At 42.0% G+C, this 18,440-nt stretch overlaps 1 protein-coding gene across 1 annotated transcript in view; it reads left to right on the forward strand.

Annotated features, from left to right (window-relative positions):
- The window catches only part of ITGA2 (integrin subunit alpha 2), a 216,199-nt gene that overhangs the window by 84,140 nt on the left and 113,619 nt on the right, over window positions 1-18,440 (forward strand). Inside the window, exon 2 of the mRNA XM_082258852.1 lies at window positions 10,631-10,754. Coding sequence (XP_082114978.1) covers window positions 10,631-10,754 — 124 coding nt within the window. The remainder of the gene's footprint in view (window positions 1-10,630; window positions 10,755-18,440) is intronic.

The following is an 18,440-nucleotide window of genomic DNA, read 5'->3' on the forward strand; positions in this document are numbered from 1 at the left end:
GTCCAACTTTTGAGAATAAGGATAAATGTATGGATGTTTATTTTGCAGTTGTTTTCTGTAATTGTTTTTAAGGTGGTGCAGTGCAGCTGGGGGCCTACCAAGTAAAATAATCTCTACTGTAGGGCCAATATTCTGTTTGGATATTTTTCTCCTGGTGCCTTCAAGGACCTTTAACCATCTTGTTATTTTTTTGGATATTTTTGTTACCTATTGGTTTAGATTTTGTAATAAAGAGCTGCTCTGGTCATTGAACTCTACTCTTGTTTGATCCATGTTTGTTAGGGTTGATACAAGTGGTAAACTTGGAAATGAGGTAATGGTAGTGGTGGTAGACTACCTCTGAAGTACCCTTGTCATGGGATTTCCTTTCATTTCCTGCCATGTGGCATTAACAAAAACTATGGGAGAATGTCCACAACAATAACTCAGTTCTAACCCTCCCCCTCTTCAAGCAAAGTAAAAAAAAAAAACATTTGCAAGAACACAGGATCAATGCCTTTGCTCCAGACAGAAAGGCAATCTGCCTTGTTTACATAGGCACTGCTGTTCTGCCTGTGTACTGAAGGACTGGCGGGTGCCGCGGACATCTAGACGGCCGTACCTGCTGATTGGCTCCTGCTGTGCACAATCACAGTGGGAGCAAGCTGCCGACGGCGTGCAAGTGTGCCAGCGACTTGCGAGATCATGTATATATACGTGATTATGCGCACACTGGCTGCCCTGTAGCAGGAAAGCGGTTAAACAAGCAACATACAACAGGTATAGCTTGTTATTAAAACAATATTTGATCTGCTAGTGGAAACCCAGATAAGATTGTACCTTACAGTAACAAATATACTTAAATCCTGCTCAGATTTGTACTTACAGTAACAATCCATTGTGACATTCGGAACACAAAGAATCCACTACAAAATCAATAATAATATAGCTGATCTAAAACTAGAAGGCTCCTTTAAGAGTACTATACTTTAAATTAATTTAAATAATTTTGATACACATATCACTTGTCTAGATGGATGGTTTCAGCTATAGGAAGAACTCTTTACACTAAGGACAGAATCTCAATACTGTGTAATGCACTATGCATTTAGTTATGCATTGTGGTGCCATTCATTTTGAATGGCACCCCGATGTATTAAAGTATATACAGTATATAGACAACCCTTTATTAAGTAGGAAAGAGTTAAAACCTTTTCCAGGTTTATATAAACTGCCTGTGTACCATTGGGGAAATTTACTTTCACTTCCTTTCCCAGAGATGCATAAAGTTAGAGGAAATTTCCCAAAGTGAGTACAAAATAGAAGGTTGACTCTTCCCAATAGAAACTTGACAGAGGTTGTAACCTTTCCCAGCTCTACCCCCCCCCCCTTTCCAAAAAAAAAGTTTTGCTTAGAGATGTTAAACCCCCAGGCAACACAACTGTGCTGCAGCACACCACAACAAGAGAAGACACAGTACTGTCCACTCCTGAAAAGGAGTCTGGTGCAATTTTGGCAGTGTTGGAACATTCAAAATAAAAGATCTACCTTAACATAATGCATGCTAATGCATGGTAATGTGCGCACATTTATGCATTGTAAAGATGTGAACCAAGCCTAAAAGACAGGCCAAATTGGTTTGGCTGCTTGGTCCACGCTACTTTGGTTACCATTTTGTAAGGTCAGAGGCTTTGAAGGGAATAGGAGTGGTTGCTTACATTTTGGGTTTTGGGCCTGGGCATGCATGATACAACTGAGTCCCTTGGGACCTGGACCTTATGTGGCAGTTATTGAAGATGTTTTTCCAGGGTCTAAAGCGAGTGGACCATTCTGACATGGACATTTTCACTGTAGATCTGTGATTTATAATTGGGCTGGCGTATTTCCAGAATGCTACAGATGCGGTTTTTAGAACATAACCCCACAATTCCCCTGAGGAGGCCCCCTGCAGGTGAAACATATTGGGGCTTGCTTTATGTATTATCTTTTATTGATTTGCACCATCACTTCATTGGACCAAATAGAGATAATGTTATATTTGGTACCAACATTTACAACAGGTGGACTTTTATCATATATGCATTTCTACCATTTCCGGGGATTATTTTCAATGATCAATCTGGGTTCATCAAGCTATTTTAACCGGTTGCCGACCGCCGCACGACTACATACTGCGGCGGTCAACCCCGGCCAGGCAGAGTGACGTAGGGGTACGTCACTCACCTGTCACTGACTTGCGAGCCAATTGCGGGCGGGCTCGCGCCCGCCGAGGTGCGCGCCCGCCCCGGCTCGTTCACTGACAAGTCAGTGCGTGTGACCGATGGACCCGATCGTCCGCCGGTCACTCACGATCGCTCCGGTGAAGGGAGAAAGGCGGACGGCTTATGTAAACAAGCCGTCTGTCATTCTCCCCTGTGTAAAAATGAAGATCAGACGGTTCTACTATGTAGGACCGTTGATCTTTGTTTTTACACCAATAGGAATGTCCCTTTACAGTTAGAAACCCCTAGGACACACTTAACCCCTCCCTCTCCAATATAGTTAACTCCTTCCCTGCCAGTGCCATTTTTGCAGTAACAGTGCATATGTATAGCACTGATTACTGCAGTAATGTCACTGGTAACCCCAAAAGTGTCAAAAATGTCAGTCAAGGGTCCGATCTGTCCGCCGCAATGTCGCAGTACCGCAAAAAAAACGCAGATCGCCGCCATTACGCGTTAAAAAAAAACACCAAAAATGACAAAAATCTTTCCCTTTGTTAGTAAACGCGATAACTTTTGCGCAAACCAATCAAAATACGCTTTTTGCGATTTTTTTTTACCAAACATATGTAGCATAAAACAAATTGGCCGAAAATGTTAAAAAATTTTGATTTTTACATTTTTTTGGGGGGGGGGGGGGGGAATTTCATATAAAAAATGTGAAAATTATTGCTATTTTTGCAAAATTGACGCTCTTTTTTTGTTTATAGCGCATGATCAAAAAATCGCACAGGTGATCAAATACCACCAAAAGAAAGCTCTGTTTGTGGGGAAAAAAGGACGTCAAATTTGTTTAGGTACAGCGTCGCACGACCGCGCAATTGTCCGTTAAAGTCACGCAGTAAAAAATCGCAAAAAAAACCCTGGTCTTTTAGCAGCCAAATCCTCCGGGGCTTAAGTGGTTAATCGAGGAATGTATTCATCCTATCACATTTTAATGTGCTTACTTAATAAAGCTGTTTAATTTAAAATTGCTTGTATAAGTGTTTATTTGGGAGACCACTCACCTTTAAAGTCCTTTTCCTATGAGTTGTCTGGGAATTCTAGGAAATTTGCATATTCAGTACTTTTAGGATATGGGGGCATACTCCGGTTATTATCCCAATAAATTATAAAGAGCCAAAACAGGAGTAAGAATAACTTTACTCTAACAAAACCTCCAGAATGTTTTGCATCTTATATTTCATCTCACTTTTACAAAGTCATGAATGATTTTAAAAGCAAATATAAGCAGAATACTGTAGATCACTGCTAAAAATGCAGATAATAATGATACAATTATAAATAATGTATTAAATCAGATATGTCTATGGCTTCAGCTACATGGCTGATTTTTAGCAGCTCATTCACGCTGCTAAAATTATGATTGATGAACTGACGCAACAAATGGCTCTCTATGGAACACCAACTTTGAATTGGAGGGGTTAAAGAACCGCCCCCAAATAAAAAAACAAACATTAAATGACATAATTAGGGCTGATACGCCTTTTTGCAAAATTTCAACACAAAAACTCCCCCCCAAAAAAACAAAATAAGCAGACTTGAAATGTGTCTGCAGATAGGTAATAGCTGTTACAAAGTAAATACAGAATGTGATTCATAGAACATGCCCGTCTCACGAAGGACGCAGGAAGAGTGTCTCATGTTTGACACATTCCTAGTTACACATTTACCGGCTGTTCTACAACATAGACATTATTCACAAGTCGGAAATTGAAACCAGCATACAGCGCAAATTAAGGACATGTCCACAAATGTCCTACTTATTCTTCATTGTCTGCTTCCTCCTAATATTCAAGTATGCTTGAATTAAAAACATTTTATAGGGAGGGTTATAACCCCTGTCAGATTTTTTTGCCATCTGTGTCCTATTGAGGAGATTTCCCTTCACTCCCTGTTCAATAACCAAAACAGGAAGTGAGAGCAAATCCCTCCAAAGTCAGATAATCTCTGGTTGTCACCAGGGTCACAATTGGATGATCCCCCCTCTGTCTGTTTTGGGGACAACCCAAAATTTGGGATTTTCTTTCACTTCCAATTTTGGTGATAACAGTAAACACAGGAGTTTTAATTCCTCTCTACTTTATCCAAAATGAAAACAAAATGTGTCTCTTCTTCTTTTGGTTACACTTTAAAATGGTTCTAAAGCCTAAACATTTTTTTACAAAGACATCGAGGTCAAAAAATGTTTAGGCATGGAATCTGGTCTCTCAACCCCCCCCCCCCCCCCCTTAGGCTGAGCAGGCGGATGGCAGCTGTGTCTCTGCGCTGTCTGTGGAGACACAGCTGTCAGGTCCCGCTGTTCTCTATGGGGGAATCGGATGGCAAGGAACCGTCTGTCCTTTCTCATCCGATCCCATCCAATCCGCTGGACGGATGGAAAATAGGGTTTCCATCCGTCCAGATTTGATGGATCGGATGTCAGTGGACATGTCTCCGCTGACATCCGATGCCCCATAGAGATGCATGGGGCGTCCATTCAGATCCGCCCAAAAAACTGACAGGCGGATCTGAACGGTCCGCCTGTGTGAAAGGGGCCTAATACTTACCTGAGTCCTTCATTCGATTCCGCACTGTGCACATCTGCATCGGTTTCTCCCCTCACTTCCGTGTCTCACTAACTTTGCTGGCAGAAGAATGTCACCAGCACACCATGAATCTCCAATGTGTGTCCAAAGAATTATATTGAGCGATCACATTGTTATAGAAAAATCACCATTTCGCTGCCTCGCAGGACTCACATTGGAGATCCATGGTGTGCTGGTGACATTCTTCTGCCTTGACTCTCTTCAGTTCCAGCTGGTTGCTACAGCACCTGTCTATATACAGAGCCATTACCTAGGAATGTGTGCATTGGGATTCTGCAGTGGTATCACTAGCTTAGCTGGGGCACCAGTAGCCATTGGTCCTAAGCTATTCAAAGACAGCGACGAAGGAGTGGGGGGGCAGGGCCCAGTCCCACTTTCTAGGTCAATGGACAAAAGCAGCGGCGCTCGGAAGCAAGCATGAAGAAATGCCCCCATGGGAAGCAGCTTCCAATGGGGGCACTTGATAGAGAGGGGGATACAGGAGCGCTGGCAGGGGACCCGATAAGAAGATGTTCTAGGCTGCTCTTTGCAATTCCTTTGCACATAGCAGGTAAGTATAGAGATGTTTGTTATTTTAAAACATTTCTTTTACAATTGCTTTAAGACCAAAAAAGTACCTTCTATTGCTCTCCGCCTCCTCCATAATCTTCCAACTTCCTGTTAGGTGGTGACTACAGTAGTGCTGCACAGATAATCTCCTAGTGTGCCCCTTCTGGGCCTATATTGAGGTAGGGGTCTGGAGCTGCAGCTCCAATAGCCCCTATGTTAATCCGGCCCTGCCAGTGCAACATTTAGTGGGGGGGGGATTAGACCTGGCAGTGAGGAGGCCACACATCGCCTCCTCACCTCCTGTCTCACTCGGCTGTCTTTGCCACAGGTATAAGTGAGTCCTTAGCACGCGTGCTGGTGTCCACTACATGGCAGTGGTTACAACTTTTTTTTTCTTTATTTAAAAACTTCATTGAAATGGCACAAACTGGCATCTCATTCAATTCTGTGCATACCTCAGGGGCACCACGAGGGGCGGTACAATGCAGCATATGTACATTTTAAAGCTGGCTAGATGAAGCAGCAGGGCCCGCCCGAATTTCCATCTATTCTTTGACCATTCTACCTCGACAAAAGTCGATCTAACAATCAACACTTGATGGAAAATGTTGGAAAATTTTTACTTGATCAGTGCATGCAGGCGATTGGTTGCAGCGCTGATCAGTGTATTCTGACAGTGGAGGAGTCCTTGCTCTCAGAATACAATAGCGCAGCGAGGAGATTTCTTCCATCCACCTCCCTTGTGTGGATGGAGGAGTCCATGTGGTTTTTAAAAATAACGAGCTTTACACAAGGCACTGAATCCCACCTCGAGGCAGCACAGAGAAAACAATTGTTTGTTTGTTCTGGCGTGGAACCTGCATTGATGTATGCAGATCAGCTCAGCTGAAGTGGTGTGAGCGAGTCCTGAATATATGGCATCATTGTGACTAATATCCTGTGTCTTGAACCCTGTGGAATGTTGGAAATGGTTAACTAGTCTAGATACAAATATTGCATAATCTATGAACCAAACCTTCTGTTTACTAGGAAGCCGGATGTTGCGTGGTTGTGTAGTTCAGTATAGACATAACATAGTGAGTCAGGAAGTTATTCACTGTTGCATACCATACAGACATACACAGAGTATGCAGGCCAGAAAACTATAAATACTGAAGTACTAAATTGTTTATATTCATTCTGTTTTATTGGGATGTGTGATTTTCTGTTGATTAGAGACCAGAAGGCTTTTCCACACTTCAGCACATTCCTTAGAATCCCTGTCAGCATACTGTGACTGTCTGTGACCTCCTGTTCCAGTGACAACACCTCCCCTTGTTTATTGTCCTGCAGTCCCGGGGCTACAAAGTGCAGTGAAATCTCCTAAGAGAGTCACATACAGATACAGCAATAAAAATGTAATATGTAAAGGGATAGTTCACCTTTCCCATAAAACTGCCTATGAATATAAGGAGTGTTTGTAGATAAAAGGAAACGGTGCAGATTTGATCAAAGATGAATAATGCCCTTGCTATAGGTGTAGGCCTTGCTATAGGTGTAGGCCTTGCTATAGGTGTAGGCCATTTATGTACCTCATGACGACTGAATGAAAAACTCCCTGAGGCTGGGTTCACACTGTGTGCGGAGCGTCTCGCAGCAGGGGGTGTGGTGTCTCCCTGTTCACCGTCTCAGGTCTGAATTTAATCTGAAGTTTTGGCTGAGTTCAGACCTGAAACGGACCAGAAGACGCACAGGACCCTTCCACAAACTGCTCCGCAGCCGCACGGAGCTGTGTGAACCGAGCCGGTCACACTCTTCTGACATGCAAATTGGATACAGGGAAAACCCATATCCTATTCACACCAGTGTAAACCCAGCCTGAGTTGGCATAATTATTTCCTGCATGGTTGCTAGGATGTTGCTAAGATACTCCCTTATTTAATTCAAACCTCCTCACATGCACTCTGTGTTCTCTGAAGCAGTAACTCTGAGCTCAGCAATGCTTCGACAGAAGAGATAGTGAACCACACATATGCAGGGGTTTTAAAAAGCTCACTCCTGTGATGGTGGGGGTAAGCAGTAATGTTTGGGAGTGTCTTACCAACATCCTAGCAACAAGGCAGGATAGGAGGTAAATGAATGGCCTACACCCATAGTAAGGGCATTTTCCAACTTTAGTCAAAGCTGTGCAGTTTGTTTTTATCTACAGGTGCCCCTTACCTGCATAGGCAGTTTTTTGGTAAAGGTGAACTAACCCTTTAAGCTTCTCAACAACATCCAGAACTGGAAAAAATGTTTAGTGGTTGGCTTTAGGCTGGGTTCACACTGATGCGAATAGGATGTGGATTTCCTCGCATCCAATTTGCATCACAGGAGAGTGTGACTGAGTCCCAATGGAGCCGGTTCACACAGCTCCGGGGTGGCCGTGGGCCCGCTGTTTTTTGCCAATATGAGAATATTTGGCATTTACATCTGGTGAGTGGACATACGAAAGGGAGTGGTGGCACTGGTGTACGTGGTGTGGTGGATAGCCGTTGAAAGATTTTCTTTATGGACTTTCATGTTGTTTAATTTAATACGAACTTTCAATTATTTTGTGGACTCTGTTATTATTTAACCACTTTTTGCACTGGTGTAATACTTTAAAAACACTTAAAAGTGTCAAAAGCACACTAATCCTCATGTAGTAAACTCACAATGTGTATGTAAAAAAAACGTGTCACTTCTGGTTGCTGTTGACGCTAAACCGGAAGTGACAATCCGGTCATCGCGATTGGTTGGGTGAGACACGGATTTGTTTGGGCTCGGTCCGCCGCGACCAAGATATGTCAGCTTACCTGCTGCCTTAGTTATGCGCTATTTTTAAATACACATTGTGAGTTTACTACATGACGATTAGTGTGCTTATAATAAAGTGTTTATACATTATAACACTATGGACATTTCCTTTTTTCTTTTTACATCTATGCCATTTATCTATGGAGCACTATTGAGGATTGAACACCTGTTGTGAATCACCATTAACCCTAGAGAAGGTACCCGCTGTTTTTTGCCAATATGAGAATATTTGGCATTTACATCTGGTGAGTGGACATCCGAAAGGGAGTGGTGACACTGGTGCACGTGGTGTGGTGGATAGCCATTGAAAGATTTTCTTTATGGACTTTCATGTTGTTTAATTTAATACAAACTTTCAATTATTTTGTGGACTCTGTATTTATTTAACCACTTTTTGCACCGGTGTAATACTTTAAAAACACTTCATTAAAAGCACACTAATCCTCATGTAGTAAACTCACAATGTGTATGTAAAAAACTTGTCACTTCTGGTTGCCGTTGATGCTAAACCGGAAGTGACAATCTGGAACATCGCTAGTGGTTGGGTGAGACACGGATTTGTTTGTGTTCAGTCCGCCGCGACCAAGATATGTCAACTTACCTGCTGCCTTTGTTATGCGCTATTTTTACATACACATTGTGAGTTTACTACATGATGATTAGTGTGCTTATAATAAAGTGTTTAGACATTATAACACTATGGGCATTCCCTTTTTTCTTTTTACATCTATGCCATTTATGTATGGAGCACTATTGAGGATTGAACACCTGTTGTGAATCACCATTAACCCTAGAGAAGGTACCCGCTGTTTTTTAACCAATATGAGAATATTTGGCATTTACGTCTGGTGAGTGGACATCCGAAAGGGAGTGGTGACACTGGTGCACGTGGTGTGGTGGATAGCCGTTGAAAGATTTTCTTTATGGACTTTCATGTTGTTTAATTTAATACGAACTTTCAATTATTTTGTGGACTCTGTATTTATTTAACCACTTTTTTTGCACGGGCGTAATACTTTAAAAACACTTTATTAAAAGCACACTAATCCTCATGTAGTAAACTCACAATGTGTATGTAAAAAAACGTGTCACTTCTGGTTGCTGTTGACGCTAAACCAGAAGTGACAATCCGGTCATCGCGAGTGGTTGGGTGAGACACGGATTTGTTTGGGTTCGATCCGCCGCGCCCAAGATATGTCAGCTTACCTGCTGCCTTAGTTATGCGCTATTTTTACATACAAATTGTGAGTTTACTACATGAGGACTAGTGTGCTGCAATTTATTTAACCACTTTTTGCACAGGTGATATTGATAGTGCCACTATCTACTTAAATTATTTAACTACATATTTTTTACTTAGTAGATATAATGCTAGTGCTTTTATGTGTGGTGTAATGTGAATGGGCCCTTAATGTAGCAGTCTAGGCAAAACCTAACTAACGCTAAACCTGCTCTGTGTAACATTCTAAACCCAATATGTCTAACCATGTAAAGCAAAAATCACTGTATTTACCTATTCTGCAGCCAATCCATTCCAGTCCCAGCATCAGCTGTCAGCGGTGGCTTCAGCATCGAGGTGGGTGCAGGAGAGATATCTGACAACGGAAGCCCTTATAGTAACTCTATGGGTGACGTCACTCCCCATTAATTTCACAGCCATTGTCGGTCCTCTCCTGCACAGAGCTTCCGCCGCTGGAGACCGCACTGGATCAGGTGCAGAAAAGGTAAGTACTGCGATTTTTTTACAGGGTTTTTTCAGGGTATTAGGTTTAGAATGTGGCACAGAGCAGGTTTAGCGTTAGTTAGGTTTTGCCTGGACTTCTCCTTTAAGCCAGAGGAAATATGGCTTTGAAAAAAATAAAAAAATAACTATGTAGAGAACCCCCCTCCCCCCCACCCCACCCCCCCGCCGGAAGGCAGGCAAGGGAGGAAATAACCTAATGGCCCTATATCCTCCACCTAGGCTTCAGGAGAGGCCCAAAAACCCACACTCTCCATCTGAGTGAAAAGGGAACGCATATATAAGTGTCGGTAACCTATGTAGAGAGCAGACAAAAAAAAAAGTGCTAATGCATGTGCAAATGCATCAATTTAATTTGGGTACAGCATCGCACGACCGCGCAATTGTCAGTTAAAGTAACGCAGTGCTGTATCGTGAAAAATGACCTGGTCATTAAGGGGGTAAAACCAGAAGTGGTTAAGCATTGACAATACTTCCTGTTTCACTGGAGCTTCTAATATAGCGTTACAACCACACACTTTGAGTCATTTTTGGCAGACAGCAGTTAACCAATCGATATGTGTCTAGACTGTGGTGAGAGAAATATACAGAGATATACAGAGATACACAACCATGAAATCCAAAAACTGCCTGTAGAACATAGTAGATATGTTTTTAACAATATATTATCTTCAATATTTCATCTTTTCTTGCAGGCATTCTGCTGAAATTCTGCATGTCATACAATGTTGGGCTTTCCAGCAACAAACTACTTTCTGGTCCAAAAGATGTACAGTTTGGTTATGCCATTCAACAATTTAAAAATCTTGAGGGAAACTGGTAAGATTCTTTTTGATTTATTACACTGCATAACTATTCCATTATTTGCTAATCAGTTATTTGCTAATCACATACTGCATGTCCCCATGTATAGAAAAATGTGGTAGGTCTAAACCTGCTCAAAAAAACTGTACCAACATGGTGCATGGAAAGCTTTCAAGATGTTGCTTTATATAAACTGTGAGGCAATAAGATTACCACAGAAATCTCCCCAAAATTAACGGAACTACTGTCCTAACACAGCTATATTAACCACTTACAATAGGAGGGGCAAAGTGGGACTTTAAAGGTGCAAATGATGGAGAAAAATCTGGATTCTCATAAAAATCACATTTTATTTGTACATAGAGGACTAGGACATGACAAACAGAACTTTAAAATAGTAAAAAACAAGAAAGCACTCGATTATGTCAACTCTACATGTTTCGCCATCTTCATAATAGCTTCTTCAGGAGTTTGATAGACATTTCTCGAGAGTGAGCATTTCTAAATTTACAAAAGAGAGGAGATAAGAATAACAAAACAAAAAGCAAAAAGGCATATAACGGACATATATCAATGGTCCTATATTGAATGCCCAGAAACAATCTCTAACTTCAATAAATATAACATCAGCGAAAATGTACCTTGAAAAAACCTGGACCTTTGTTTGCCGGGGATAGCAATGACGTGGATACAAGGACAGGAGTGGGTGGAAGGGAGGAGGCCGAGAGACCTGACCCCTTAGGGTTGACCCATAGAGGAGATGCGAGCCAAGCCAAAAGTAACACAAAAGACAACTGCGGCTACAATGTGGGGGAAACAATTTGCATAAGTTTCATGAAGGACATAAATAAACAAATGACTTCAAACTTTGGACTGGTAGTGAATTTACCTTTTGCTTCAAAAAACTTGAGGGGAAGATATACTTGGAAGGCCTTATTGATGATCATATAGGAATTAACGTGGAATTCGCTATCGGATCACAGGAAGATGATCCCCTTATAAAGATAAGAGTTCTTATAAATATATACTCCATAGATGAAATAGCCATGGTAGCATATGTTGAAATAAATGTATATATATATAGGTATATAATATTTACCCTGGTGGTCCGGTGTTGCAGAAAAGCCAAGGCTTAAAAGCAGCATACAATTGTCCTGTATAGATTGCCTAATTCCAAAAGGCCCCTTACAGCATTCACTCCAGTAGGGAGCTACAGGAGGAAAAAGAGAAAGAGGCAAAAATTGTCCTTAAGTAATAATAGAAGGTAATCATAGTAGAAGCTTGATATCAAGAGGAATCGCCATTACCGCATGTTGTAGCATAGGATCGTTCTGTTCCCCGGTGGTCTAGTGGCATACTGACCATTTGCGCCGTCATTTAAGCATCTCCTCCACTCGCTCGGCGTCTGACGTCACAGAGGGAGTGAGAGCGAGGCGCTCCAAGCCGCCCAACCGGAACCCAGTGTTTGATACGCGTCATCAAGACGGGACCGCGTCACATGATCGGACCGGAAACCGGAAGCGAGGAAGAACAACATCCGGTCCGGTCGCCATATTGATCGCTAACAGCAGAGGAAATGTCTCCAATATAAGGGAGACAAAAAAGACAGATGGAAACATTGTGATTAGAAGGAATAAGGCTGTCTAAGCAGTAAAAGAAGGTCCCAATATGGAGAAAAATAGATACAATTATGATATGTGCCTTTGAATACTTCGATATTCCATAGACAAAAAAGTTTAACGTTATGATGGATCTAATGGGGACAAGTCCACATATAAGTAAATCCATACATAAATATAGATTGTTCTAGTAGGAAGAATATATGATAGATAAGAGTGCACATTTTTATATCCCCTATTGATGATAGAGAAATATCTATTTTGGCGTAATCTATTTTATTTAGGGTTCAAGTTTCAAGGGCGGTCATGGACCAAAAGGGGCGGTGTCTCTACTACCCAGGTCGGAACTGGGCCTGGAGAAAAAAGGTAGGGCACCGCGGGTGCCCATATGGGCAACAAGTTGGGGCAGGAAAAATTATACTCAACCCTCCAAGCCCTCCCCAAGAATAGAAAAACTCACCACCCAGACCAGGCATCCCAAATCATGTCCATTTGCCGGCAAAGGTCAGGAATTTTAATTAGGAATAATTTTTAGAAAGGATCTTCTGTTCGATTATGGCAGATGGTACACATCTGAAGAGTATAATAGAAACTCAGAGAATTATACAATCAACAAACACATGTATATTGTAATACATTAAGCAGAAGTTGAATACATGACAACTAGCATATATCCAATTATTCAGCCTATACCTTAATTAGAATAAGGCTAAAAGAATTTTCAGTTAGACATTTTACTAGCCAAGGAAGGGTTTGAAACTGATGGACTCGTTTATACCAGGGTATTGAGTGGCTGATAAATTGAATATCCATTTGGTTTCACGTTGCAACAAATTTTTGTCTACACTTCCTCCTCGTTCATTGAGTGGGATGTGTTCTAAGGCAAAAAAAGTCATAATTTTATCATTGAAGCCATGATAGAGACCCATATGGCGACTGATGGGACTTTCAAATTTTTTGTTCTTAACAAATTTGACATGATCTCTAATACGATTAAAGAAAGGCCTTTTGGTTTTTCCAATATAAAACGCCTTACAATTGCAGTACATTATATATACAACACCAACAGTTTGGCAATTGGCATAGAAATTGGGTCTGTATATTTTACCATTTGGAAGAATGATTTCACTAGTGTTTGACAGATATTTGCAGAAGTTGCATCTTCTGCAGGGATAGGTACCTGTCAGGGATTTTTTTGATTTACCAGAGGAGGTGTAATGGCTATGGACCAATTGATCCCTCAATGACCGTGATCTTTTGAATGTTATTTGGGGACGATCCCCAATATGTTTGGATACTTTTTCATCAGCCTCCAAAAGATACCAAAACTTTTTTAGGATGGAGCGCACCTGATCATGTTGACCCGAGTAGTGTGATCAACCGTACTCCTCCAAAGTTGTTTTTCTTTTTTGTACCGAAAATTAGGTCATTTCTATCAGATTTTTTAGCCCTATGATAGGATTTTATTAAACAGGCCTTGCTGTAGCCCCTACATAGAAGCCGTCTTTGTAGGTTTTTGGCCTCTCTCTCAAAGTCTTCCAATCTAGTACAGTTTTGCCGTAATCTGAGATATTGACTAAACGGTATACTGGATACTAACGGTTGGGGATGAGAGCTGTCTGCTTTCAGAATTGTATTACCCGCAGTGGTTTTACGGAACAAAGTGGAGCCTAGGGTGCCATCGTCACCCACATATATTTTGATGTCCAAGAAATCAAGATATTCCTGACTATACATAAAGGTAAATTTGAGATTAAAGTCGTTAGACTTGAGAGCCTCAAAAAACTTTGATAGCATGGTTAATGACCCTGTCCAAATCATAAAAATGTCATCAATGAATCTTCTCCAAAGGAGTACCCGCGAAAGAAAAGTTTCAAGGTCGTCCCTGAAGAAAAGATCCCGCTCCCATCCCCCCAGGTGCAGGTTGGCGTAGGAGGGGGCACATTTGGTCCCCATAGCCACACCCTGCACCTGGAGGTAGTGGGAGCCATTGAACACAAAAACATTGTTTGTTAAAATGAATCTAAGAAGTGAAATGATGAAAGCATTGTAGTCCACCAAGGATCCACCTCTCTCAGATAGGAAGCCCTCCACAACCCTAACCCCGCAATGATGCGGGATAGAGTTGTAAAGGGCCTCTACATCAATCCCTACTAGCCAAGCACCCTTGGGGACCTGAATTCCTTCAATGGCCTTGATAAGGTCACTTGTGTCCCTAATATATGAGGGTAGAGCCAGTACATGGGGACGTAGATAGTCATCAACCAATTGGCTGGCTCGTTCAGTCAAACTTCCATTGCCGGAGACAATGGGTCTACCAGGGGTTTTTTTAAGGTTTTTGTGAACCTTGGGTAGGGCATACATAGTGGGGGTCTTGGGATCTTTGACATCCAAAAACTCCCATTTTTTTATTTATTAATGCTCTGGAGTAGGCTTCAAAAATGAGTTGGCGATATTTGATGACTAATCTCGTTAAATAGGTTTCCGAAATTTTGCAATACCAATCTTTGTTATTCAAAATATCTAGAACCATTGCTTCATATCCTGTAGTATCCATCACAACAACGTTTCCCCCCTTGTCTGAAGGCTTGATAGTCAAGGAGGGATCGTTTTGGAGTGATTGGATGGCCCTAATTTGGTTTTATTAACTATAATAGCTATATTAACTATAGCTATATTAACCACTTGTCAACAACCTGCCACAGATATACTGCAGTAGGCTGGCTCGTAGGAGCGCTCCTGGGGGCGCGCCCGCTCCCTATAGGCAGCGGGGAAGCCGATGCATGGGGCCGGTGGTTGCGATTGCCGCCGGGTACCTGCGATCGCTCCCTGTGGAGAGAGGACGACCGGCGTTCTCTCTGAAATGATCACAGAGCGCCAGTAAACCTCCTATTTAGGATCACAGGTCTCTGTGTTGATTCCACAAGTCCCTCCCCCATACAGTTAGAAAACACTCCCCTAGGCTCACACTTAACCCTTTGAGCGCTTTGAGTTAACCCCTTCCCTGCCAGTGTCATTAGTACAGTAACAGTGCATATTTGTAGCACTGATTACTGTAGTAATGTCACTGGTCCCCCCAAAAGTGTCAAAAATGTCAGTTAGGGATCCGATCTGTCCGCCCCAATGTCTCAGCCCTGCTGAAAATCGCAGATCGCCGCCATTACTAGTAAAAATAAATAAATAAATAAAAATGACATAAATCTTTCCCCTAGTTTGTAGGCGCAATAACTGTTGCACAAACCAATCAATACATGCTTTTTTAGCAGAATACAAATTGGCCTAAAAGGATGACAAAAATTGATTTTTACATTTCTTTTTTTTTGGGAATGTTATATAGCAGAAAGTGAAATATATATGTATATATATATTTTTTCAGAACGGTCGGTCTTTTTTTTTTTAATGCGCAATAAATATAAAAATTGCACAGATGATCAAATACCACCAAAGGAAAGCTCTATTTGTGGGAAAAAAAGGAAATCGATTTTATTTTGGTACAGCGTCGCACGACCGCAGTATTGTCTGGTAAAGTAATGCAGTGCCGAATCGCAAAAAGTGGCCTGGTCATTAAAGGGGCAAAACCTTCCGATCCTTAAGTCATTAAAATAGATTAATTTAGCTTAGTGGTCTCCAAACTGTGGCCGGATGCAGCCCTTCGCTTGCCTTTATCTGGCCCTTGGGGCACTTTTACTTCCACTGATATAGAGTAAGACACTATTCCCCCCACTGATATCAACAATGTGGCATAATTCCTACTAATGACATCAACAATGGGGCACTATTTCTCCCACTGATGCACATGATAGGGCACTATTTTTCCCTAGTGGGTGCTTTCTAACTTTGGGGGGGATGGGCTTGCTGCATGAACACAGAGACCTGTGTTCCTAAATAAGAGGAACACAGAATCTCTGTGTTCATAACTAACAAAACAGCAGTCTGCCCTATTTACAACCGCAGGTCTGTCTCCACGGGGAGCGATCGCGGTTGCCTGGCAGTAATGGTGGCCACTGGACCCGCTGATTAGCTTCCCATGTGGCGAAAAAGGCGCACGCATGTGCCCCCGCTAGCGGCCCTCCGCTAGCGTTCCCGAAGCGACGTCTAGGTATGTAGTTTTCGTGGGACAGGGCCGACCTGCCACAGTAAAACTACAGCGGCTGGTCGGCAAGCGGTTAAATATAAGTTTACAAAATGGCCTCTGCTACCACGGTCTTTTTCCAACCTGTTATAATATCTCATAATAAGCATGTTCTAACCATAACCTCGGAGCAATATTATAATTTTATGATGTCATAATCATAAAGCACCTATTAGATATGTCTATAAGAAGTCTTCTAATGTGCAATGTATAGTAATCACTTCTAACACATACTAATTCATACAGCCTAGAGAAAAAATGTGTTACAGAAATTATAGACAGGTGATAAATATAAAGGTATAATATAAAATATAGGGCTTTACACATAATGATACAGTATTTACAGAAGATACAGTGATGGTTAACAACTGACTGATTGAATCTGCTGACTTGAGTCCCCGGTTCTGCAGACCTGCTATAGGAGTAATGAGAGGTGTCTTCTACAATTCCTGTTGAAATTTTAATTTTTCCATAGGACTCTAAGATTTGGGAAGGTGGGGGGAGGGGAACATGCAAGAAATATCTTTCCACCACTGACCCGAAGAGATGTAGAAAGCCTGAACAGCTGACTCAACCCAACAACACTGTGGCTACATTAGTGTTGACTGTGCACATTTGCAACTCTTCTCTGCCGGTTTTGTCCCCTATTCCACCATGCGCCAAGTGCATGCATTGCATGTGGTTCTTTTGGTGGTTGCAGCATGGCCCCATCCAGTGGAATGGGTCGCATTTAACGGGCACTGAGTGTAATGGGGGGGGGGGGGTTATTTTTGCCATGCTGTGAAGCAAACTTTTTGTCAGGACCTTGTTCAGCTGCTGGTAGCACTGTAGTTCCCTGGCGGAGAGTTGTAGTTTTAGTGTCTACCAGTAGGTGTCTCCCAGCAGGCAGCAGTTTATAGTAATCACTCTCCATCTGATGCTGGTTGCTGGGATGGTACTTAAAGTGTTACTAAGCCCACAACAGTAAAATCTGTATATGCAGAATAGCATGCTTGTTATACTCACTGTGAACTTAAGTGAATAATCCTCTGCATTGTGTAAAAGGGCTCTTTGCTCTTGTATGCACAGATACTCCCCCTCCTGCAATGTCACTCTGGACAAGTCCAGATAAGACACAGTCAGAGTAGTCCGGCTGCACATGATCAGTTCGGTCTCTCTTGCAGGAGAGAACATTTCCCTTTTGAGCGGAACTATTCAGGTCAAATGGTATTGACATCACACACGTGAGCATGTATACAGATCCTAAATGACAGCCCAGTCCCTACCTACTCCTCCATGCCCAGTAACTAAAAAAGAACACAGTGGGTGGGATATCACATCTTGATTGATAGATGCACCACCTTCCATAAAAGCATGAGGACACAGGCTATAATGGATTTCAAAAGGCAGTGATTCCATAAACGAGATAACACCACTGCACTGTACATGTTTTTGCAGTGTTCTTTTTTACCTCTCAATAGTATCAGTTACAGCCTGCAGACGTGCATGTTGAGCTAATGGATATTTCTAAACTTTTATAAAAAATTTTGTTTCCCAATTTCTAAATTCATAAATAATACAGATCATGCCAAAAATGTTTTCTGTTTTCTTTTTTCATATTTGTGATCCTTCTTTCTCTCTTTCTGTTTCTTTCTTCTTTTTCTCTTTCTCTCCCCTGTCATCCTCATCCCAACTGGCACCCCACTGCAACCTTCCTAACACACTATCCCCTGTCATGCTCATCTTCATCACACCTGGCACCCCTCTGCTGCCTTGCTTACACTCTACCACCTGTCATCCTCATCACACCTGGCACCCTACTGCAACCTTCCTAACACACTACTCCTGTCATCCTTATCCCACCTGCTATCCCACTTCAACCTTCCTAACACACTACCCCCTGTCATCCTAATTTTCATCACACCAAACACCCCACTGCCACCTTGCTAACACACTACCCCCTGTCATCCT

The sequence above is a fragment of the Pelophylax lessonae genome, assembly GCF_965119305.1.
Source record: "Pelophylax lessonae genome assembly, chromosome: 1".
Lineage (NCBI taxonomy): Eukaryota > Metazoa > Chordata > Amphibia > Anura > Ranidae > Pelophylax > Pelophylax lessonae.